This window comes from Ambystoma mexicanum, chromosome 7q (genome assembly GCF_040938575.1).
Source record: "Ambystoma mexicanum isolate Mex_15411 chromosome 7q, UKY_AmexF1_1, whole genome shotgun sequence".
Lineage (NCBI taxonomy): Eukaryota > Metazoa > Chordata > Amphibia > Caudata > Ambystomatidae > Ambystoma > Ambystoma mexicanum.
Genome location: NC_090941.1, coordinates 55,504,437 through 55,527,481, shown reverse-complemented (window position 1 = coordinate 55,527,481; position 23,045 = coordinate 55,504,437). Strand labels below are relative to the sequence as shown.

The window sequence follows — 23,045 nt, the reverse complement described above, 5'->3', positions numbered from 1 at the left end:
ATTTATTCGTCTGGTGGGGGTGTCGTGGGTCTTCCATTTTATCTAGTCCTAACCCATAGTACTCATCATACTTCCTCCTCCCTACTTCCCTTTATCGTCTGTTATTCTTGTTCCTCATGTACTTCCCAGCCTTCTGGGCGATGGACAAAATGGGCCCCCCTTTCTCATTCCCGCCCCCCTTTGCCCAGTCATCATATAATACTTTGTGTGTTGTTCTCATCCTTTCCTTTTCTTCCTTGACGTTATCTGTCAGTGTGTTTTCTACTATGGGGGCAGGTTGGCTGGTGGGGGTGTTATACAACCACGATATGGCAGACGGGTTTCGGTCATTTAAGCTGCGAGCATTGTAATTGGATATCTTTGGCGGAGACACTGTTATTTTGTATTTCACCCTGTAGCCCTTCATTTTTTGAGATGACAGCATTGGATGGTGTGGTATAATAACCCCATACAAGTTTAGTTCCGTCCCATACCAAAAAGTCACCTTCCTTAGTATTTACACTCGTGGTTGCATTAATTACAGTAGTGCTGTTAATCCCTCACCCCTCGTTCATCTCGATAGAACTGAAGCGCTGAGGGGTGTGGCACACTCGATAGAGATGAACGCTATGAACCAATATGTAACCAGTCCAAACATTATTGTGAAAAACAATGTAATACAATGTAATACACACAGATAATCCACACTCATACGAATATCTGCATCTCTCAGTTAACCCCTCTCTAACTCTAGTAAATCTATCCGTTGCAGGCTGCCCGTTAGATGCCATGGTAGCTCCTGTTTAACATATAAAAGTGCATTAAATGCATGAATGTAAACCTTTTGTTGGAACTACCAGTGCCAATATATAATGAAAGGGAATGGAAGCGGGTGGGGTTGTAGGGACGGGGATGCACAGACAAGGGTGTAAACACTTCATAACTTTATCATATCATTAATTACATATACGTTGATAAGTGGAAAACATTTATTTTTTTTTAAAATATAAAAATGCAAGTATACTTGTCAGCCATTTTTTTTCTTCATTCATCTGTATTACTGTCCCACACACAAGTTCATATTCAGACATTCTGCTCAGTTGCATTGTTTGCTGTTGTCTGTGCCACCTCACCCACCTCTTCCTGCACATTACTATGCTTTTCGTACGTCTGTCAAATGCACCCAGTACTTCAGGCCCTTTACTTTAACTGCTGTGGGCGTGCAAAACACTACTTCGTATGGGCCATGGAACCGTGGTGCATTCCACCGACGCACAAAACTCCTGACATATATGAATTCACCCGGCATCAGCTGTAGCTGTGGTTCAGGTTCAGTAACAGACCCCGTTGTGTTTCCTTCCTCTCACGTGAATGGTGGAGAGAGCTGCTTTGATATTGCGCGCGCTGCCCTTGGCAATTTCTTCAAATAGTCTGTAAATTCGTCTCCCAATATCGCTGCGCTTCTGTGTGCATCGGAGTGTTCGCGCAGTGGGGAGTGTGCTGTGTGCATTCGTCTCCCAGTCACGATCTCGTGCGGGGACAAATGGTGGTCCTTGCTTGGCTTATTTCTCAGCTCAAATAGCGCAAGGGACAGACAGTAAATCCAGTTCTTTTTTAATGAAAAGCATAGTTTTGATAACCTCCCTTTTAAAAGTCAGTTCATCTTTTCCACTATGCCATTACTTTGAGGATGATAAATCGAGCACAATTTATGCTTTATTCCTAACAATGTAGTTACTTCCTTGAAGAGCTAGTTTACAAAGAGTGCCGTTGTCCGAGCGAATCACGTCACAAATTCCCCAGCGCGGGAACACTTCCCTCACTAGGAACTTTGCAGCGCTTTTGGCATCAGGTCGTGCACATGGGCCTGCTTCTATCCACCTTGAGAATGGGCATACAACCACGATCATGTAACGTGCCCCATTACACCTTTCTCCCATGTCCGCGTAGTCGATATGTAGCTCTCTGAATGGCCCAATGGGTTTTGCAATTGTTCCCCAGAGCGTACGTAATGTCATTCCTGAATGGTATATCTGACATGTTGTGTAACGCTCACCTGATTCCCACGGAGGCGCAGGTCTGGCTTCGAGTGCTGGTGCTTCTTCAATGGTGAAGCGCAGGACCCTGAAGATGGACAGGAAGGGCCCCTCTACTCTGGCTTCTCTGGCTTGCAGGAATATTCCCCTGTGCGTGAAAAGGGAGTATTACCTACTGACTGAGTTATGCTCAAGCCTCCCACTCTCCTCCAGCCCTCCACGATACCCTTCCACGATTCCCCGTGAAGTCTCACCTTAGGGTCAAGAAGGATGAGCTCTCCACCCTGCTTCTGATGCAGGGGCGCGTTGAAACCCAGTTACTTCACTGGATTGAGGATTGATGGGAGTTCAGGTAAGCTTGACTATTCAGGTAAGGCGCTGTAAAAGTTCTGCTGCAAGTTCTAAAGTCCAAGCTTAAAAATAATGTTCATTGTCTTGTTGCAGAATGCCGGAGATATGGCGCCGACCCGAAGTGAAACGTGCAGTTCCAGTAAATGACAGGTAAGTTCCGGATGAGCGCTCGGGTAATGTCTTTGCATTCGCTCATTCAATGTCTTTGTCTTTTTTCCCCATAGGGGCCGGGGTCCGGGAAATGCCTGGAAGCGCCAAGACCCGAAATGAAATGGGAATGACCCAACAGAACTCTTAGAAGGAAACTGAGCTTTTCCTATTCCTTTCCTTCTCTCACCTTGTTCTTGTCTTTTTCTCTCTAGGCTCTGGGAAGTGGCTGTGGATCCGGATGATCGCTGCTGAAGATGGAGGAGTCCAGGATAGGTGAGTGAAATGCAGCGCTGCAGCGATCGTAGCGAAATGCTTTTAAAATGATGTCTTCCTTTTCAGGATCGTCGGTGTGATGTCTCCGTGGTGCTGATTTAGCAGGTAAGGTCTTTTGTCTCCCTTTGCAGGTGACCCAGGATACTGACAGGCGTGGCTGAGGTCCAGATGCAGGAGCTGACACGGTGAGCGTCCAGCTGCGAGGAGCAGAACAACGCGAAGCGCGAGTTGCTGATCGGGTGTGGTTTAAATAGCTTTGGAAGAAGTTCCCAGTGTGTCCTTCCACCGATCAGGTATGTATCCTTCCCCGACCACACCCTGGTGGAAAGTAGTCCCACAGGTAAAGTAGTTCCATTCAGGCCTCAAGAGGGCCTGGATGTAGCAGCATGGTCTGCATCAGGTAAGTGCACATTAAAACACTTGAACACATGTCTAGCTTTATGAGCCTGGCGCCTAAGGCGCCAGGACAGGGGTCCAACATGAGCCTGGCGCCTAGGGCGCCAGGACTGCGTCCAAAGGGCCCCAGCTTGGGCCCGCTGGCACTCCCCTGGGGGAAATGATGCCTGCCTCTGGGGTTGCTGGGTAGGACCTGGCTCCTTGGAGGTAGGCATCATGACATGTTGTGCATTCCAGTGTTAATCGAGATATGTGCTCCTGGAGACAGGACACGAACCATTCTTCCTGTATCTCTGCTGCAATGTGTTTCGTATTGTGTGCAGGGAAGTGTAGTTGTTGAAACGCAATTTCCAATAACTTTACTGGCATTACCACTTTTCCCAAGTTATTTTGTCGCCACAGTAAGTCTGTCGCCGATTTGCTGCACCCTCGTTTTGTCCACATCAATTTTTCATCTGCACTAGCTCCTTCCTGTAATTCTAGTATTTGTGATATTGGCATCATATTGTAGCGTTCTGGGAGCTCTTCGTTTATCTTGTGCTGCAGCATGTACTCACCTGAGTAGGGGTCTGGTGTATGCTGCATAATCTAATATCCATGCTCGGCAATAGTTGCACATTCCCAGGAATTTCTGCATGTCTTTCACTGTTGTGGGTTCTCCTACTGATCTTATTGCTTCTACCCTGTCGGGTATTATTCTTTTTCCATCTTTTGATATTAGCTGTCCCAAGTATAGAACCTCTATCAAACAGTACTGTAGCTTTCCCTTGTCTACTTTGTACCCCTTATTGGCCAATAAAGTCAGGAGTGTTATTGAATCTTTTCTGCATGCTTCTTCGTCTTGTGCACAGACGAGTAAATCGTCTACGTACTGAATGATTGTACTCTCAACTGATAGGTTTCCTAAGTCTTCATGCAATATGCGGTTGAATATGCTCGGGCTCTCGCAGTATCCCTGCGGTAATCTGCAATGTTCATATCTCTTACCCCCAAGTGTAAATGCTGTCAGGTATCTACTCTCTTCAGCCAGGGGGATGGAGAAGAATGCGTTTTTCAAGTTGACCACCGTGAAATGTGATGCCGTTTCTGGAATGCTGCATAGTATTGATGCAGGGTTCGGGACCAAAGGGAACTCTTTCTGAATTACATCATTTAAGGGGCGTAAATCCTGTATCATCCTCCAAGACCCTCCCTTTGCTTTTTTGATTGGGTAAATGCATGTGTTACATGGTGAGTTTGAAGGCACTATGATCCCTTGTGCTAGTAGTGCATTTATTGTCTCTTTTATCCCTTCAGCTTCACGGGACAATGGATACTGTTTCACTCAGGGTATAATTGCTCCTTCTTTTAGTTTTATTATCACAGGTTGTACTCCATGCAACAGCCCTACATCATGGGGGCCTGTTGTCCACAAATTATTCGGTACCAGCCTCATGTCATCATCGAAGAATGACGGTGCTCCCACCACTGCCATCAGCTGAACGGGGATTTCCCTGGCTTGAATCAAAATGTCACAGGGCATCGCTATTTCCATTACTATTTCACCATCCCCCTCTGCATCTGAGAAGAGATCCTCATCTGTTAATCTTAGGGCGATATTGGCATTTGTACACAGTACTGTACGCCACTCACATCCTTCCTTATCTATTCCAATCACAGAAATCCTTTTTGCCGATATCTGTACAGCATGCAAATCTAATGATACCACTGATCCTCATGCTGTGTCAGGGCACACTATTGGGCAAAAGAGGAACTCCGCTGGAATCCTCCAATCCATTCTTCTCAGCTCTGGAATTATGAGGGCCAATGTCTTTAGCCCTTCAATAAACATTTCCTCGTTTGCCGGCAAACCTCGTATTTCTTGTGTGGTTGTGTGAGCATGTACTACCAACATTACACGTAATGGGCATATTCAGGGCGTTGAACACCCTATACCTCTCTCAGTGAAGGATATGGTCCTGTTGAGTTTGCTAAGGAGATCCCTCCATAGTAAATTTATTGGTGAGTGTTCATAATACAGTAAGGGTGTCTTTACAGTTTTGCCCCCCACTGTTACATCCAATGCTTCTGTGTAAGGAACTTCAATTACAGCCCCAGAGAACCCCTGCATCTCTAACTTCCGTTTAGATAACGGGAACCGGCCCTCTCTAATGCATGATTTCTCCGCTCCCGAATCCACCATGAATATGAACTGCTTGTCTCCTATCTGCGCCCCTACCAATGGTTCCTCTGATGCATCGTAGGTGGTAGATAGAACTGGATACGCAAGTGTTCTCTGTGGGCTGTCCTATGCGGGGTGTCTCATTGCCCCCCCCCCGATTGAAGACGCTCCCTGAAACCACTGACACGCCACTATAGGGGGCTGGTGCGGGGGCCCCATTTGCTGTTGTCGCAAATGGGTTGCCTGGCGTGTACTGCATATTGTCAATGTTTTGTGGGTGGTTCTGTGTTCTATACTGATGCCCCTGTTGCTCATTGTGCCCCTGGCCTGGGTTTCTTTGTTGTTGATGTCCCATTGGGAGACCATATGGGCTCCCCGGATGGGGATGGCCATAATGTTCTGCCTCTTGGAACCCGTTGTTGGGTCTGCTTCTGCACTCCCTAGAGTAATGTCCCCATCTTGCGCAGTTCCAACAACTCCCTTGTGCACCTCTAGGACCCTGCCATCCATTTCCTCCCATTCCCCCGTACCCCGGTCCACCTCCTCTTCGGCCCCTGTACCCACCTCGTCCCCCTCGAGAGACCCACTCTTGCTACTGCGGACCTCCGCCTTGCTCCTGCTCGTTCCACTGCCGCTGTCCTGCTCCAGCCCAATTAGTTGCCATCCTTCCTTGTATTGCTACCAGCCCCTCCTCATCTCCCTCCCTGCTGTGTGGGAGCGCGGCTACTGCTGCTGCGACCTTCACCAACTTTGTCTGTCTGCACTAGTTTCGCTTCGTCTGCCAATCTTTTCTGCGCCACCTCCTTCTCCCTTTCTTTTATTCTCTTACAGTGGTGCACTATTATGCTTTGAATCTCAGGCCATCCTTTCGCTTCAATACCTGCTATCTTGTTGAGCGCCTTTTGCACCTCTTTTGGGAGCCCTCTTTTTATAATGAAGTAAAATAAAGATGTCGATTGATACCAGGGCGTACCCGTTTCTGCTCTCCACATCTCTTGGACCCGAAAAATGTAATCCATAGCATCTTCCCCGTCATTCATTGTACACTATTACTGACTGTAAGTCTGGGGTATCTGGAAACGTTTCCCGCAAGGCATTCCACACCCTCGCACGTACTGTGTTAAAGGAAGCCCCATCATGGCGGTCGCAGTCTAATGTTACTCCTGGGAAACCAGCCTTTACCCATACTCTATCAGCCTGATCCCCCACCGCTGATACAAGCAAGCTCTTCACATCTCCTATTGCTAGGGGTACCCCGGCAGTGTGTTTCTCAAAAGCGTATATCCACTTGCTCGCCCCTCCCGATAACGGGGGCAATAACTTTAATAAATTGGCCTTGTCCATCTGAGCCCATGGGATGTAATTCGGCCTCCCTCCTCCCCTATGTATCAGCGGGAGCTGTAACTTTCCTTTCATCGTGATACCTGTACCCGTCTTCACTCCTGATGTTCCCAATGATGCCATTTTCCCCACCCTGTTCCTTAATCGCCCCGTCCACTCATCTAGTGTTCTCATTGAACATGCACCATCCAACCCTTCGCTTCCCCCTCCCATTGCCATGCTCAACCTGTCGCTTTCCTCCAAATCGTCCCTTATATCACATAGTAGTTCTTCCCTGTCCCCTATAGGCCTTTCTTCATTGTCAGTACATCCCTCTCTTGTCCCTAGTTCAATTATTCGTGTTGGTTCTTCCTGAATTCTGAACAGTATCTCACCTTTTTTCCACCCGTCTTCAAGTGTTCTATTCTCACTCGGCGCTCTAGACGTGTGGTCTGATCTCGCTGCATTAAGTGCTGTTCGCTCACATATGCCTTTTATCCTCGAGAGCTCATCTTTGGCTATCGAGAGTCTTGACTCTAAATCGTCTGTGTTTTTCTATGTCCACCCTTTGCGTATTTACCTGGGCTCGCTCCCTAGTACTCTCGTATGGCGTGGGTGCCGTTTGCCTTTGGGGTGTAGTAGTTGTCTGGGGAGGCACATAAGTGGGGTCACTGTACCCCTCTGCGGGCACAGGCTTGTTTAGTATCGGGTTCAAACTTATTATCTCTATTGGTGGCTCTACATTTGGCAATTCTTTAGCATCTCTGTATCATTAGTGGATTGTCAGTAGTAGATGGGAGGTCAGGATTTAATTCTGGTGCTTTAGGCGGTGGTATCTCTTCAAATAACCTCCAGAGATCTAATATTTCTCTCCTATTATGCAACTGCTTCCCCTTGTATTTCAAACAAATGCATGTGGCTACCATATCCAGGACACTTTTGTCAAACGACTCCCCCTCGGGCCATATCTGGGGCAACCCCTCTCCCTTCAACTCTGTGATCCATTGGTCATGATATTTCTTAATTCGCTCCGCGTGCCCCGGTAGGTTCTTACAAATATGTGATAAGGGTGTTTCTGCCCCCATACTTTGTGCCCGCCTGGTACTTGTGTCTCTATATATCTCAAAATTACAATGTAAACGTATCACTGTGTGAATCCTCGTATTCTATGTTTTATTCAATAATGGGCGCCTTTGTGTTCCTCCCCCTGCCTGCACACCACAAGAATGGATGTACACAGTCTCTATTCTATTCTCTTTGGGGGGCACATACAAGAGCAAACCGTCAGCGATATCGACAATGTTAACCCAGAAATCAAAAAAGTACACACTCACTTCACCTTATTATTCTTGTCTGTATGGAGTTTTGTCCGGCAACACTTACCATGACCACTCAATGGCTATACATTTATGACCATTTTTACACACCCACCACACCAAATTATCTCCTGGCGCATACGATGTGCATACACCTCTCTGCAACACTCTACTCACAATTCAATTTGCCCTCCCTTTCCTCCCTGGCCGGCTGTCCCTGTCCGTCTTATTCAGATATTTGTATGCGCATATATAAATTTATAAGTTTGATCTTCCCTCTTACAGTAGAACTCTCTCTTATTTTATCTCTGTGGTTTTGTACTAATCTCACTTATTTTTCCCCCAACCCTAAAGAAAAGAATGAATAGCAATCACTAATATATTCTCCGTGTCCCCCTTTGCCAGACACTTATCTTATTATCCACTTCTTCATATAGTCCCAGTACTAGTCAAGATAGCACTATACGGCGCCGCCTTCCACCCCCTCTCGGAGCTAGGTTCCCGTCACTTTTGTCTCTTATTCACCTCTTAATCCTAATGGCCATATGCAAAGAAAAGATGGTCCTTAGTAGACCTACGTGCTCCCCCTTTCTACGCCGCCTCGTTCCCTGTCCTAAATTTCCTCCTCCACTCCCTTTATGATCGCTCGCACTCAATACTCACGTGCCCGTCTTGAACCGATAGTCTCCGACACTGGGTCCGTCCAGGCAGTGTTGCCGTCAGCTCAACAGTCAGCCCCGGGTAGCGGTACTCAAAGGGGATTTTTCAACTGGGATCCCGTACCCTCTCTCTGTTGAGTGCGCACTTCTGAGCGTACCGGGCGCCGTTGGCGGGCAGCATCCCGGAGCCGGCGCACCGTGCGTATCCCTTTTCGACCAGAGATTTTCGTGCCAAAAGGGGACGGTAGTGATAGATTAGGAAAAAATAATAATAATAATCACGCTTTCGGGGTCACCACTGAAGGCAAGCGTCCCCAACCAGCACGATCCTCCCCGCAATGAGAGACAATGAAGGACTCTCCCAAGTTGGGAATAAAGCCAAGACCGAGTGCGGGTGAGCTTAAATGGGAGTTTATCAATCAGAATAGGGCATGCAAAGAACGCTGCAAACTCCGAGAGCGCTCTGTCTGACAATAGCAAAGACCGGCGTATATATTTACAAAACACGTCATCAGAGCCTACATTCTATAAGGGGCACAAGTTCAATGGGATTGGGTGGCGATGACTAGCTATAGGTGCTGCTGCGATGTGGTTGGCCTTGGCTGGAGGACGTCACTGGTCAGCCTCGTGGGTTGGGCTGGGCCTGGCGGGTTGGCTGAGTTCATCCGGGCGGTGTTGTTGTGCCATTGTGGCCAGTGTCCGAGATGAATGTCTTTTCCGGACTTACTTGCCCTAGGCCATGCACACCGCAGTCATTCAATTATTGCAATATTATCTTCTTTAGTAAATCTTTCAATAGGTTATTCTACAGGTTAATGCAACACAGGAGGAATGCACCTTGTGAGGGGTCTGATGGTCATTCATCAGTGCATGGTTACCAGTGTCCTGTTGACCGGTACCATAGGTCGAGGGGCTAAGTCTCAGGGCATGGGACGGGCGGTACATGCCTCTGTGTCTTGTTAGAAGTAGTTATGAATGGGCTGCTGTATGTTGCCACAGTATTGGGTATCCTAATTGCACAGGGCCATAAGTCTAAGGTGATCCGGTGGGTTGTGGGGTTTAGGAGGGGGCGCCTTTAGATTTGTGTATTCGGGCAGAGGTTTACTGCTATGCTGTAAATAATGCAGGTGGCGGGCCGTGGCCTTGGGTGCTGTAGAGGGGACTACAAATCTTTGAAGCAGCTCCAGCCTGGTTGGGGGGGGTGGAGCCGCGCGGCGCGGGCCTCTGCTCTCTCGTTTGGCAGTCTTCGCAGGGTGGGAGGGGGAATGGCCTTGCACATATTCACAAAGGTATTTTCCTCGTGTGTTGCTGACTTTAGGTACAAAACATTTGAACACTCTAATACTCATTTGGATCACTCGAAAGCATATATTTCAACTTTGCTAAATGTCTCTCAAATATAGCCAGTTTGAGCACCTTATTTGTACACTATGTTTTAACGACTACAGCATTTAGTTATATGCATATACATTTGCAGTAAGTGAGGTAGTAGTGTGGTTGGTGGAGCACAAAGAAAGAGACCCGCCACCGTGCGTGGCGGTAGTGGCACATAAGGGCCTAGACATTCACACATGACGGGTGCATTCTCGCGCGTCCTTCACATGAGCCCCCTGTATGATTACACTTGTCTTCCCTTGTACTCTAGCAGCATTAATTCGGTTATGGCGCGGGACCGTGGAGTGAAAGCTTCTCAATGATACATATAACGAATAGTCCCCCCGGAATGCTTTTTATTATTTGCACACAACTGCAGGGGTGTGGGTCCTTCATTGCTGGTGTCATGTGAACATGCGTTCTACCATAATTACACATTTTTTTACAGGTTTCTTTAATAGAAGAAGTTTTGTGAAGAGTGCGCGTATTACAAGTAGTTTTGGCATTAGTATTTGGGGATTTTTCTGCTTTCATCCGATGACCATTTTACAGTTCTCTCCATCACCCAGGCCTCGCTGGCCGGGTCATGCTGGGAGCAGTGATACACTGCGGAAGGTGAAATGTTAGTGTTAGTATCTTACGCTAGCTCATGTCCGTCTTGTTCGTGGGAACGGGCTCACAGCGGATCTGCCAGGGTGCTGCGGCAACAGGGATAATTGAAACTCTCCAAGGGTGCGGGCCGCGCTACAGTGCGCTGAGCTCACACCATCTTTATTAGGCAAAATGGTTTCTGAGGCCTTGGAATGCGTTTTTTGTCGCCAATTGTGTGGTTAGTACTTTGCCTGTTGGAGCTGTGATTTCGACAATCTGCTGCTTCGGGTTCTCTTGCACAGCCACAACAGTCTACCTGGCTTATCCCCCTCCAAGTGTGCCCTGCGGTTTCTGGCAGCATGGTTGAACTTAGCTGATCTGGTCCATGCAACCTGGCAGTCCTTTCTGGCTGAGAGTTCTTTCTCAGCCTCCTTGGTTTTATGGACCATAGCTTCCATCTCTTCTTCCCCTCACCCACCTCCAGTTCCCCTCTTAATGCTTTCTGAATTCCGCCAGCATTTGCCATCACCTCCCCTCTCACCACTACTTTCAGGGCCTCCCAGATTGTGTCCCACTTACTCACACTCTCCACATTAATGTCCATATATTCCTTTATCCTACTCCAGAGACCCTCTCTGAATGCGCTGTCACAGTGCTTCCTCCGTGGGCAACTCTCACTCTCTCACTCTCGAGGAGCAGGGAATGATCAGATATGGTTCTGCCAAGGTAGAATGCCGATTACACTTGGGGTAGGTACACCCTGTCAATCAGTAGGTAGTCAATTCGGGTGTAAAGCTTGTGTGGGATAAGTCGTAAGAAAATTCCCTACCGCTCGGGTCAGGTTGGCCAGCTGCGTTGGGGGGGGGGGGGGGGGAATAGATCTGTCGAGCATGCGGTCTCGCACACAGTTAAAGTCGCCTCCCTAAATGAAGAAGTGGTCTCTGTAGGGAGCCAGCTTCATGCTCAGTTTGGTTGGGTACACTGAGGGTCCACAGTTGGGGAGGGATGTGTTGACTAGGCAGATCTCGAGTTGTTCAATGCTTCCTCGGAGTATCGTATCTGCCTTCCAGGTCTGACTCTTTAGATAGAAGCTTGACGGGTACGGTGTCGCTTATCCACGTGTATACTCCACAAGCGTATTTAGAGTACGTGGCTCCAAAGCCTTGACCTCCCCACCACTCCATTACCCTTGAGTTGGCGTCTGTAGTAAGGTGTTTCCTGTAGTAATGCTATGGAGATTTGCTTCCTTCTCAGGAAGGATTTGATCCTGTTTGCACGCATATAGGTGCCCATCCCCCTGACATTCACTGCCATTCCGGTGCTGCGATGCCCAATGTAGTGTGCCTCCTGCCCCCTTGTGCTAGTCGCGGTGAAGACTTTGAAATGTGTTAAACAGGAACAAAAAAAAGTAACCAAATGCACCCAGCAGTTGCGCAGTGCAGGCAATGCTCTGGCGCCCTGCTCCTTCTCGGCCCTCCCGGGCCATCATGAGCGGGTGTAAGGAGTCAGCAACAGGCTGACACCAGTCCATTCGTGGGGAGTGCCTTGGCTGTCTCCCGTCCTTTAGGCTAACTGTGGCTTGGTCTTTGTCGTTGGTGTCCGTGGGCGGGCCGTCTCTCTGGCACAGACGTGTGAATTATGGTATGTCATCCTCTCCTCCAGCCATATTCTGCTCTAGCCACATGTTGGTGGCTGCCGGCATCTCCAGTAAGATTACCTTGCCCTTGTGCAGTATTTTGAGCCTTAAGGGGTACATCTGCATGCATTTGAGGTTTAATGGTCGTAGTCTTGCTTTAACTGGGGGCAAAGGAGTTCCTTGCCTTTTGTACCGCTGGCGTGTAATCTCGGTATATGGCGATCCTAGTGTTGTCTCTTAATTTCGCCCCCTCATGTGTGTAGCGTAGGATTATTTCCCTGTCTTGGAAGTTCAGGATTCGAGCTATCATCGGGCGTGGGCGAGATCCAGGAGGTGGTTTCTTCTGTAGTGACCTATGGGCTCTCGACAGCAAACCCTTGTGAAAGACGACCTGCCGCTACTTGTAGTAGGGTTTCTATAAAACTGGTTGGGTTGTGGCCTTCCATTCCCTCAGGAATTCCTAGCAGGCTTACATTGTTGCGCCTAGATTGCCCTTCAGGATCCTCCGCTCTTTCCTCTAGGTACTGGTTGCGTCTCAAGTTCTTGCACTCTACTTTGTACATCTTTCAGGGTCTCAGTTGTCACCTTTTGCCCAGATTCTGTGGTTGTCACACTATCCGCGATGTTGCGCATGTCTTGGCACATTAATTCCATGTCAAATTTCACCTCTATTTTAGTGTCTATGAAGGAGCGTAGCCCAGCAATAGCTTCCAGTATCTGCTCGTCTTTGTTTTGCGTCCGATGGTGGTGAATCTGCGCAGATCCCTTTTGGGTTCCTGGCCCGTTTCCTTGTGTCTGGCTGCATTGAATGACTCCATAATGGTAGTATTCTTTCCTTTGGCAGTGAGTTACGGTCCTGCTGGTCAGCAGAATTGGTCGCTTGGTGCCCCTCTAGGGTTTGTCTGGGGCCGCCATCCACACTCAGCTCTTCGCTGGTGATCGTTGTTACGTATCACTTCTTGCGGAACAGGCAGCCTGGAGTTGATTATTGGGTGCCGGTTGCTTTTGGCGCATGTGGTGTCCTGCTGGGGTGGGCTGCTTCCACCATGTGCCAGGGCTGAGGACAAGTCTCTGTGGCGGTGGTGTGCCACTTCTCGCTGCAGTTTCCCCTGGGCTTGCTGCGTCAAGTACTGTTACTTTTTCTCTGTGGGTCAAACTTGTGCCAGGTCGTTGGGCTAGGGGTCTTGGTCTTTCTCAGGTTCCTCCCGTGCCCTGTATGCATGGTTTCCAGGCACCGTGCTCACCTGTGTGGTTTGTGGCCCTCAGGGTGAGGGTCCGCTTCGAGCTCTGCTAGGGTCACCCGCCTTCCTAGATGCAAGCGCTTTGGTTCATACAGTTGGTGTGTGGCCAAGTTAGTGGTGCGCCTTATGCCCCGTGCTGATCAGAAGGCAGTGTAAGACAACGTTTCTTTGGTTTCCACGCTGCCCTGAGGAGACCCGGTGTTGCCCTTAAGCTCAATGCGCATTCAGCAGTGCAGTGCACACCCCATGCCCACCAGCCATGTGTCCTTACTTGTAGTGGCGTTTTCTCTCCTTTGTTCTCCTTTTCCAGACACTGCTTCAGCCCCTGCAATGCACTCTTCCGTTGCTTCTCCGTGCGGGGTGCGGCAAGCGTTGTCCTCGGTAGGTCAGCATATCATGTCTCCCGCCAGCACCGCTTAATTACAAGGCTTCTTTGTTGGGTTAATTCGAAGTATGCTCCTCACTGTCGTGCATGGTTTTTGGTTTCGCCTGCCTTCAGGGCGCCCTCCTCCGCAGCCCAATTACGTAGCTGGGGCTTGTGCTGCTGGAACAGTCTTCACTTCTACCGTACCTCTCGTGGCGCCTTCATAGGTCCTGGCCACAATGCTTGCCTGCCGGCTGGCCCTGCTGGGATCAGCGCGCAATGTGTCTTGTTTTTGGGGGGCCCACGTGAGCCTTGGTTCTACCGGGCATTCCGGCCCTCAGGGTTTTGTGGGGCTCTCCACTGGTCAACTTTACCTCGGATCATATGCTGCTATTGTACCCACGGCTCTCCGCCACTGTCCCACCCCCGCCCCCCCAGCACCCCACCCCACCAAACGGTCCTCCACTGCACGTGGGCCGCTTCGGTGCACTTTGTTGTGGTTGTCTGGTCGTGTAATTCTAGCGGGGTGGGGAGCCACAGTGTTTGTGCGTTCCGACCCTCGCCTGTTCTCGTCTCACTAGCGGCTTCTCCTCTCGGCATTCGGCCCCTCCTCTCGCAGTCAGAGCGCTGCGGAGGTTGCCATCTTGGCCGTCCAGGGGCACAGCTTTGGAGGTTCTGTTCGTGGGCTTTCGGTCGCTGATTCGAAGCATATTTTTCCCAGTGATGTGCAGGATCAGTTGATCTCGCCGGGCGGTCGTTCAAAAAGGCTTTATTGGATCATAGCCATGCTTTTTCCAGGATCAGTTGAAGGATCGGGACGGGAGCTCAGACAAGGCATGTCTTTACTCCATGCGCTCAGGCCACGCCCCCCTCCAAGTGTGATCCTCTAACTAGTTTAAGCAATTACTAGTTTTCTGAATAGGTCCAACCCCCCCTATACGCTTAAGGGAGGGGTAGCCTGGTGTCTTTTCCTTTTTGGTAGGGTCTGTGGGCCATCCCAAAAGGGTACTTACTGATTTCTGATTTAGAAATATTAAGGGTGTATTTTTGAAGTGTATTTGAGTGTTACTGTTATATTGCCTATTCAAGAAACCTTGTGTGTGTTTATTTGAATACTTGTCACTGTAAATCTGTGTAACTCCCCTACAGCTCACATTCACCCCTCTTATGATGGGCCTGGCTGCTAAACACGCTACCGTCCTGTGTAGTACAAGCTTATACCAAAGGTTGGGTTCCTATTGCCAGGATGTCCGGGTTGTTGTAGTGCACTCAAAGGGTACTGCATACAATCTTGCCTAACAATGTCGCCGTAAGCCCACTTAATATTTTGTGCAATGATGCCCAGCCATGCACAGTGAAATCTTTATTTGCCATTGCTGCAAATGTCAGTAAGTTTCATACCTTCCCAGGAATGTAGAGTACCATGGAAATGGTACTCATAAAATGTCCTCTCATATGTGATTGGGCTAGTAGATTTTGCAAACCCTGTCAATTGAGTTCCTGATATTGTCTAGTTTGTTTTCCATTGACCTTGGACGATCTACCCAGTGGCCCTCGATCTGAAGTCATAATTTGATTTTTAAACCCATGTCTTCTACTTCAGCACTTCTGTTTGCTTGTAATGGAGCTCCAAGAGCCATTCATGGGCAACCGCCGGATTTGTTTGAGGTGCTCTGACTATGTTAGTGAACAAGTGCTGTTTATTGGTCATTGTGTACTTTATCTTTAATATCCTTATTGGAATATCAAAACCAGTGGGGGGAAGATGCTAATCTATGTAGAAGTTTCCTGTTCTTGACTTGAGGTATTATTAAAGTTTGTTCCACTTGTTTCAGGGCAGTGGTGCATGTTAACTTGAAACAAGTGATTGACCGGTTTCTTGTGTTTTTAATCTCAACTGCAACCCCTTTTTTGTTTTTTTTCTTCAGTGTAGAGATTGGCGAGAGTGTGAGGGGTGAGGATGTATACATCATACAAAGTGGCTGTGGGGAAATCAACGATAACCTTATGGAACTCCTTATTATGATCAATGCGTGCAAGATCGCATCGTCCTCCCGCGTGACTGCAGTTATTCCTTGCTTTCCTTACGCTCGACAAGATAAAAAGGACAAGGTAAGATTTTAATTTTACTTGTAGCGACATTACAAAGGTTATTTGAAGATTCCCTTATTTCACTCCATAAAGGTTTGATCATGGATCTTTCCCGGTTGGTATTGGATATTGATTATTTAAATGGTATTGTGAAGGGTGGTATTTACTCACCAGGCTGTTGGCAAATCAATCTTTCTGCACCTGTACTAGGGCCTGTAGAAAATGTATGAAACTACACCCACAATGTCCCTTGCTGCAACCAGCCTTTGGGTGTCCTTTCACTTAATGCAACTTATAGGGTGCAAAACTGTACTTGCTTATGGGTTTTGTGTTGACATTTGGCTTTTCTATTGTTTGTAATAAATTATCTACAGGTGTGGTAAAGCTGTACATCAGAAATTTGTATTAAGTGTGTTGGTATTTAAATTGTCAATGCTCGTAACAAGTGCAATGTTAAGGTGGATTTTCACAATCGGCCGTGTGGCAACCCTATTCTGATTGGCAGGCACTAAGCTCTAGCCAAACTCTATCTGGGTAGTGTGAACAGCACTGCTTGGAATTGGAGAGTGGTGAAATCTGTTAAAGCACACACAGACTACTACAGACAAACGGCAGAAGGTACAACAATAGTTATTTTTGTAGGCCTTCTGCAAACTCTTAGCACTGAAAAAACACTTGCGAGTAACACACTAAAACATTTGCTACTATTGTATACAACTTCACCATGATGTGCTCTGGGAGTACTAGCACTTAACTAGTTATCTGTTTTTAGAATACCCATAGATGTAGCAAAGCAAATGAATAACAAATATGACCAGATAAGAAACAGGTAGTCGCAGAACTAATTGGCTGAAAATAAAGGCGTTAAAACACCACAAGCTTGAAAACTAAGTTACTATTCTTAAGTAATTCCCATGTACAAGGGTTTTGGTGCCCTTAGAGTAAACGGTCCCAGTAGAAGTCTTTTTTCAGGGGCTAGGAGTTCATAACCAGCATAAGTGTCCCAAAGAACTAAGGTTAAGATATTGACAAACCCTATCCCAATCCAACCACCTCGGGGAAGACCCAGGGGGTGATGCCTTACCTGAACACTGTTTACGGTTAATCAAGGGAGAGGTTGGGCCAGAATGTTATGCCCATTTAACCCTATGGGGAACCCTATGGAGATGGTGTCGGCCTAAACAGGTATGTTTACTTGCCCCGTATACTCCAGTTAACTCACTCTCTGGAGGTCCTGAATTTCCTGGACCTTGAAGATTTGTGCATTGGTTCTGTTGAAGTAAGCCCAGGGGCCTCTGCATCAGGTTTTTGGGTCTAGTTATGCTCCAAGGGATTGGTACTAGACAGCTGAATAACCCAGATACACTGGCCACTGGACCAGCTTTCAGCGACTACCGTAGGACTGCGTACACTATGTATTTGGCGAGCAGGGACAGCCACTTGAAGAAAAAGATGGAAAGTGACTTGTGCCGGAAAAGAAACTGGTCCTGCAAGGCCCCTCTTTGTGGTGGAGAGCTGAAACCTCAGGGAAATGTGTCTGGTTCCATAAACCTATCTGCCGGGTCCCAAGGCTCATCTGAGCATGGCCACTGGTGCAGCCAAGTGGCCCAGGAGGTTGTCTGGCTAATCCATAGAATGGTTGTGGGGCTCTTCCGATTACTTCCAATGGCTGTATCTTCAATTACTTCCAATGGCTGTATTTTCGAGCAGGGGTCCAGACTGGTGGTTTCCACCAGGCTAGGGGTTGAAGCACCAATGAAGGGCATCAGGCGATCTACAAATGGGCAGGGTTTCGGCTGACGAGCAAGGAAAGTGCTACCTGCTTCCAACACTGAGGTCTGAATCTTTATCGGACTGGTCTCCTTCATAGGGGTTTAGCCTCCAACGATCTGTTGCATTGCTGCAGAAGTCCCAGTCCCAGCGCCCCTGCTCCGCCCCCCCAACCCATCACACCAATGGAAAGGGTCTGCACCATTCAAACTGGCACCAGCTGTACAATCCTGGACAGCCTCTGGCCACTAGATCTGCCAAGCAAGACATTCCTGCATGGATATGGATTAGGGCCAGCCAGCTAGCCATACAGACTACCACTTTGCCTGTGAAAGCTCGGGTTGTCCCTGCCAAAAGACTTAACATACATGGAAAATCCCGCATCTCCAGGGCAGGAAAGTCATTTTTGAGTATGTAGTACTCTAAATGGCATTATGTGGTGAAATACAAAGTGTACCAAACAATAATGAAACCGTTACACTAGCCCACTCTGGGCACATCATGAAAGTAACCACAAAGTTACCAAAAACAGTTTAACAGGTCTCTAACACACTTCACAGAACATGGGTGTGGAGAAACAAATTTTACTATGCAGAACAGATATCCTGCACTGGTAGCCAGAGGTCCTGATCAATACACTAAAACAGATGAGCAAGGCTTCACTTGCCTGAAAGTCGGGAAAGATTCAACACAATAGCAAAGTAGGGGAATGCTGCAAATAAGCACTTTCCTAACGGGCAAACTAAACTTTATTTGTAAGGTAACCAAGACTGTTCACTCATATTACCTAATGGCTTGTACTGCCAGGTGGCCGTGGCCTAAATCCCTTTTGGTCTGTTGTACACCATTACTCTGACCAAATGTAGTCCGTGATGGTATACTCTCGAATTGTTTTTGTGACATGAGTGAAGGTGGTTTCTGCATACTGTATTATTCCACGACGTACATTGTATGCGTTAGCCCTGTGGCTAAACACATTGATACACCCTCCTTTAGTTCACCTTTGGTCCACACATTAAGAAATCTAACCACAACCTTCCATATAGTGGATACTTTTATACCTCCTGTCATGGGTAAACATTTAAAATTGCAAGCTACTTGCCAGCTATAAGAAGTACCTTGCAGCCGCCATTACATACACAATTCTTTACTCACCAAGAGCCAATCCCAAGCCAATGGCTAGCGATGATGCATCTGCCGTGTGGTGTCCACTCTGCCAGCTGGGAAAGGAAATATAATTTCAAACACAAAGTTGACTGTTGCCTCAAATGTGGAGCCTGGTAGCTCGGTCGAAGGTAAGATCCTCTGAACAATCTTGCAAATACTCAACCTGCTTTTTTTTAGTCTGGCTTTACTAGGAACAAGGCACTCTAATTGCTGCAAGGAGGCAGCACACTGTTTTTTTGGCAAGGTCCTTGTTGGAACATATCCAAAAGGTTTGAAGCAAATGATGGATTGTGGGAGATTCTTTTGATTACCTGTTGGAACTAGTGGTGGATCAGTACACCCCGAAAGGTGTAAAGACGGCAGATCTGGGTAGAGACCCTGCCCACAATATATTTGGGGAACATGGTAGTCGCTAGCATGAACCTTGAGTTTGCCTGCAACTGAATTCTAAGAAATGAGAACACTTGGAGATGGCATACCTGGCGGTACCTCGGTTTAACAGTCCATGGGGGCAGGTGGGAAAGGGAAGATGCAGAATAACACTCATTGTGTTTTTCTGGAGGAGATCCCAGGTCCAGAGTTATTACCCCTGGTGAATGCTGGCGTTTGGCCTCAAACTAGACCAAGCATGTGCCATGACTGAACAGTAGGATCATGAAATGAACCACTGAATGAGCTAGCTCCTCGTGGCATTTGCACTTGACCGAGCCAGTAATGCCTACTTGCAACTCTCATCCAAGCAATGGCCAAAACCCTTGAGCTGTCTTGCCCAGTCTTGGCAAATAAGTGAACTTTCTGCTTCCCATGATCTAGTCTTTCCAGCCCTGTGGGGGCAAGACTAGCGTCCCTCAGGGCTCATCACTGTGGCTCTTTCAAATCTACCTTGCCCCTCTAGCCCATTTGATCTCCGCATTCTTTTCTTACTTGCAGTGTTATGCAGACAACAAGCAGCACCTTCAAGCTTCCCTCACCTGCTTCTTCCTCCTGTTCCCGACTGTCTTGCTATTCAGGCATGGTGTGCTGCTAACAATCTCTGCCTTAATGCCAGTAAGACTGATCCTCTCATTGGGAACCCTGCTCCCTCCTTCCCTCCTACTCTGGCCACCCTCCATGGGCTACCTCAGCACACACTCTTGTGAGGCAAACAACCTGGTGTCCTCTTCTACTCCCTTCCTCGACCTTACCAAGAAGTTCCACATCCAACTGCACCTCATCAGAGGCATTCTCACTCGACCCACCTCCGCAGCTACCTCTGGAATGACCTCCCTTGCCCTCTCCGACTTGAGCCGGATCTCAAGTTCCGAAAGCTTCTCAAGACCCTCCTTTTTTCCTCCTCCTTTCCTCTCCCCTGCTAATGTCCCTTCTACATCTTTTTTTGACTGGCCTCCTGTTCCTTCTGGTTATTACAGGGCACCAGGCCCTCCTTGACCAGTCTACCCCTGCATTTAGCCTTCCCTGATGTCCCCCAGTCCCATAACCTGCACTTGCTCTTCTGGGTTACAAAACCCCTACCCCCTTGCCCCAACCCCTGCCCTAGCCTAATTGAGCCAATCCAGCCCTATCTCTCGTACACATGGACAGTCTTCCCTTGCACACTCTGCATTCCCCTTGTACTTGTCCACCTGGCCCCTGCCTTAGCACTCTCCTAACCCATGGGCCGTTTCCACCCTGACCAGCAAATGCAATGGATAAACTAGGGGCTACCGGTAAGTGGTTTCAGTACTCACTACCCTTATCTCGGTTTGGGTCCAAACTTGACCGGTTTGGAGGGGGTCCCCTGAGTACGATGTCCTGCCGTTTTTCGGCTTCAAAGTGCTCAGGTGCTGTGGGTGCAGATGCGGGTCCGGTTTACACCAGGAGCTGTATCTCTTCTCTGTTGAAGAAAGAAAATATTCATGCAGCTGGTCTCTGGGGCACGAGATGCAGGAAAACCACCTTCAGCGACAGTCACTGTCACACAGTGACGCTGGGGCACCGAACTCTTGCGATCTGATGCACACTGCTCTCGCGAACCAAAGCAGCTGGGACGATGGAATTTGGAAAGATGCTTTCCAGTGCAGGCTAGGATTCCCCAAAGGTTAGAGGAAACACTTTATGCAACGACTCTCCTGCACAGGTGCCAAGTTCTGAGTAGGGTTCTGCATACTTCAGATAGTCTTTGGGTCTGTTCTTCTGGATACCTTGCTCCGTACACAGGTCGATTCAGACCTGTTGCTGATCTGCAGGTCTGCATTCAGGACCCCCTCATCCACAAGTCCGGTGAGTGCTCTTACCCAGCCGGCCAGTGAGATCTGCCTCTCATGCCTGCCAGCAGTGGTCCAATCGGGGACCACTGTGGTTCTCATGCACCAAGACATCCTGGCACCAATAGTGTGGATTGAGACGAGAATGTCCCAGTCTTCTTCCTGGGTAACACATGTGACCTGCACTAGCGTGCGTGGCTTTTGCAGGTAACTGCTTGCACAAATATGGAATTCCTGTGTCAAAGAGCAGGGGGGGGTGAGGGCCAACGGACAAAATGGCCAACGGACAAAATGGCCAACAAGTAGACAAAGACCTTCTGGCACAGCCATGACTGTCACTAGCCAGTCCTGAGCCAAACTCGGTAAGCTTGGTATGGCTCAGTAACGTTATACAATTGCATAAAAAAGGTTCTGCTGCCACCAGTCCACTCCTAGACACACTGTCCAGTCACCAAAAAAAACTTTGCATTGATAAAATGTTGCCAAAGGTGGCAACATTTTTCAGTAGTGACGGCACGAAGGACGTGTTGGTTTCCCCGTAACGATGAGCGAAAGCCCAGTGGAGTGCAGCTGAAGGCTGTGCTCCACTGGCAAGTCTGGTCAGGATGCTGCAACAATAGCGAATGTTTGGGGGTCCACACATGTAGAGGTAAATTAGTCGTAAGAAATGTTCCCTTCGCAGGACAATTGGCATGCAGACCCTAACCTGGGAACGACGTCTGTGGAGGTCTTGGGAAGCCAGGAGGTCAGAAACCTACAGAAAGACAGTTTTCGTCTCGTTTTTTGTACACCACTTTCTTCTAGAGACCGTGAACCCCAGGTCCCTCTGTCCCAACATTCAGCAATCCCTGCCTGACCTCTGGGAATGGCACTGCAGTGGTGGGAACATCTGTAAGAACTGGATTGACCTTGAAAAGAAGGCTTGACAAAGGACCAATTCCCTGTTAGTATTTCACTATATATGGACCCCCCGCCCCCTCCCCAACCAGCTCGCCACCCGGCTCCTTTGGGAGTCCGTTTGAGGAAAGACTTGTTGGAGCAAAAGCTGCATAGTCCCTTGTTTATGGTGAAGACAAGATCTCCATGAGAGTTGAAGGTTCTCCACTTGACCACCTCTGACTGTTGAAGGCCTGACTGCTGGAAGGCAGGGAGCACTTCCCAGGATTGTGGCACAGACCTACAAGCAACTTTGAAGTATTTTTCTGGAATGTAATTAGCAGGGCAAATTATTTTCTTCAAGGGTCTTGGCTAAAGGACCAACAGCGTGCTGCAAGCCCAAACGTTCTTTTGGCAATGCTAGGTGTAAAATCCAGTATTTCTTTCTCACGCTAATTTGAGCTGATTGAGCAGAAATGGAGCTGCACCGCTTTCCTGCGCCCCAATCTCCTCTGCATCAAGCTATGCTGAGCTGCTTAGAGAATACAGATAAAACCGTGAAGTAGATGCCACTCACTGCTGATTCTGTACATTTGATGCAGACTCACTGAATTGGCTCACTTCACCTTTGAGCCACCAGTCTAGTGTTCTGGCTGCGACAGCTGGAACCACTGTGCTCTCCATCTAGAGAATACGGAGCTTGAGCTACGTGTGAACAGCAATACGTGCATTGGTGCTTGAATCCAGTCTAGACGTTAGCCTGCTTCGATGTCTAACTTGCGCCAATGAAAAAGCATTAAGACCACTCGGAGGAGGAGAGCGGATAAGGGAGGATGCAAGGATGTTGAGAGCAAGATGAAGGTTGGCGGTCAGAAGTAGTGTCCACAATGGGAGGAGGAGGGGGAGGTGTAAGCGAAGGTAGCAACCGACACTGGTTTCATCGGACAGATGTCTGTACACAAGGCTGGCAGAGCTGGGGCAGGTGCAGTCGGAGGGTAGAGGAGCGGGGTGGAGAGCAAAAGATCAGTATGAATAAAGGCATATGTCCAGC

At 48.3% G+C, this 23,045-nt stretch overlaps 1 protein-coding gene across 1 annotated transcript in view; it reads left to right on the top strand.

The window, feature by feature from the left end:
• Positions 1 to 23,045, top strand: part of PRPS2 (phosphoribosyl pyrophosphate synthetase 2) — a 258,770-nt gene that overhangs the window by 71,464 nt on the left and 164,261 nt on the right. Inside the window, exon 2 of the mRNA XM_069639274.1 lies at positions 15,776 to 15,959. Within this exon, the coding sequence (XP_069495375.1) occupies positions 15,776 to 15,959 (184 nt within the window). The remainder of the gene's footprint in view (positions 1 to 15,775; positions 15,960 to 23,045) is intronic.